We start from the raw sequence: 2503 nt of genomic DNA on the forward strand, positions 1-2503 counted from the left end.
GTAAGAAGAATAAAATGAATTCATGTCAATTAGTAAATGAACAAATCAAGGTAATAATAATGGTGGTGGTAATATTAATAGTAATAATAATGGCGATAGTACTAATAGTAATATTGATTAGTAAAAAATTTTTTTCTAAAAATTAGAGTTGTAAATTATAAAAAAAAAAATGAAATAATTTGCATAATTATAAAGTGAATGAAATGAAAAAATAATAACAGTACTAATAATAATATCACTACTGGTGCTGGTTAGTAATCACTGCACTGAAATACCTGTTAAGATTATCATGAGACCTTCACTGTACCCCATGATAATCTTGACAGGTATTTCCAACGTCCTTCACGCTCGCTTCTATATGATGGTTCGTCCTACCCACAACCCACAACTCGTCGATGGCCCGTTATATCCTGCATAACCATGTCTTCGATTTTATTTGAGTGCGAGCTTGTTGTGAATGTTGTTTTCTCTCCAAATTTTGTTTGTTATCTTGTTTTTTCGTGTTACTTTTATTTTCTTTCTTACTGTCAACTATAATCAAAACTGTTATTACCATTACCATTGTCATCACGTCCTTTCTATTACATTGTCGCTGTTATCATTGCAGACTTTCACTATCGCATACTTTTATTATGCATCCCTTTTGCGATCGTTATTTAGTACAGTGGATTAAAAAGAGGTCCCAATGCACTGATCAATTTCTAGTATTTAGGAATGTAAAGGGTCTTGGAACAGGAGTGATTATCTCACGCTAAGATGAAAACGCCAAAGCTGAAATGGTTTCACATAAGCAGTTATTATATTCGAATGCTATGCACTTATAAACCAAGGGCACCAAAAGGTTAACTCTTTTGGTTCCATATCATTTCAAAAGGAACCATCGTTTACATACTGGTTAAGGGACTTCCTCACCGAATTGATTTTATGTCTGGCGTAGCGGTCGACAAATTAAGTCACAAGTTCTTTGGCGCTTACTATCATTTGGGCTGTCTCGGCAGAACAAGGACCACATTTAATAAAACGATCTAATATCACAAATGCACTGCAGCGAATCATCGAAGAAAGACTGCATGTATTTCCAGAAATGAATGTCGAACACAACTTACTCAGTTTTATGGAAAATTGCCTATTAAAAATCTTTTTCTATAGTAAGATGAAAGTCCCTCATTAGCCATTAAACGAGTTATATTTATTACTCTATTTATTATACAAAAGTTGTGCTGATATAGCTGAAGTAAGACTCACTTTATATTCAGTATCGAATAAGGCAATGAATTTGAATGTGGATTCGAAGTTCATACGTAATATTGGCATTATTGCGCATATTGATGCAGGCAAGACAACGGTTACGGAGCGCTTATTATATCTTGCTGGTGCAACAAAGTTTTTGGGAAATGTTGATTCTGGTCCTCTGTCATTTTGCTAAATTTAGTTCAAGTTATTATGCATATAAAACATAACTGGAATCCGGAAGCTGAGGTCAAAAGGGTGATTTCAGGAAATACTGTGACGGATTTTATGGAGTTGGAACGTGAACGAGGTATTACAATACAGTCTGCAGCAGTAACACTGTTTTGGAAAAAACATAGAATCAATTTAATTGATACTCCTGGGCATGTCGACTTCACTTTAGAAGTATGGAAACACTGGATGGAATTTAATTCTCAATGTAGTATTCTGTCTATATTCGTCCTTGTTACAAGTACTGCTGTAAAATACTGATGAGAAGTTACAAATTAAAATTACCCGTTTATTTGTATAGAGCAGTTTAGAAAACATAAAATTATGAAAAATTTGTGGGATGATATTTTAGTCTCAGTTTTAAATCATTTTTTCATTCCATTGTTGAGCTGTTTGTTTATTACAGGTTGAAAGATGTCTTCGGGTGTTAGATGGTGCTATAACTGTCTTGGATGTATCAGCCGGTGTACAGGCACAAACTATAGCTGTGTGGCGACAAGCGGAAAAATTTTCTGTCCCATCGGTTTTTTCTTAAATAAAATGGATAAACAAGATGCGAATTTTTGTAAATCTGTTGATTCTATAACGGAAAGATTGGGACTAAAAAATCCTGTCAAAGTATGCCTTTTTAATTGCGTATTGCCTGTAATCCTAAAGGAGATAAAGGACATACTTTTTTCCAAATTCTTTACGTCCTTTACATACAGCTGATTTTTTTTTAGGTTTGTATACCCATTGCACATAAAGACAAGCACTTCGTAGCCGTTGTGGATGTGATCAATAAGCGTTACTTGAATCTTGATTTAAATGATGAGTCGCTATGGATCGATTTAAAAGAGGACTATTCCCAGTGAGTTGCTTCTGTTGGTAGAATTTGTAGTAATATATATAGGAAATTGTCTTTCTGTTAAATCATTTCTCGGTGATACAGATTTATTTGAGATGTAATATTGTTCTTGTACAATATTACTAGTTAACAACAAGAAAAAGGGTATGAAATATATGTATATATATATATACATATATATATATATATATATAT

The 2503-nt window shown here is 33.2% G+C and overlaps 1 protein-coding gene across 1 annotated transcript; it reads left to right on the forward strand.

The window, feature by feature from the left end:
- Nucleotides 1-707: 707 nt before the first annotated feature.
- On the forward strand, nucleotides 708-2315 carry LOAG_14564 (hypothetical protein; the record flags this gene model as incomplete). The annotated part of the gene is made up of 5 exons (XM_020448829.1): nucleotides 708-841; nucleotides 1257-1406; nucleotides 1499-1635; nucleotides 1868-1984; nucleotides 2184-2315. Exons 1-5 carry the CDS (start codon nucleotides 757-759, stop codon nucleotides 2313-2315), a joined length of 621 nt encoding a protein of 206 aa, XP_020301054.1. The 5' UTR covers nucleotides 708-756.
- Between the last annotated feature and the right edge of the window lie 188 nt (nucleotides 2316-2503).

This window comes from Loa loa (assembly GCF_000183805.2).
Source record: "Loa loa unplaced genomic scaffold supercont3.5, whole genome shotgun sequence".
Lineage (NCBI taxonomy): Eukaryota > Metazoa > Nematoda > Chromadorea > Rhabditida > Onchocercidae > Loa > Loa loa.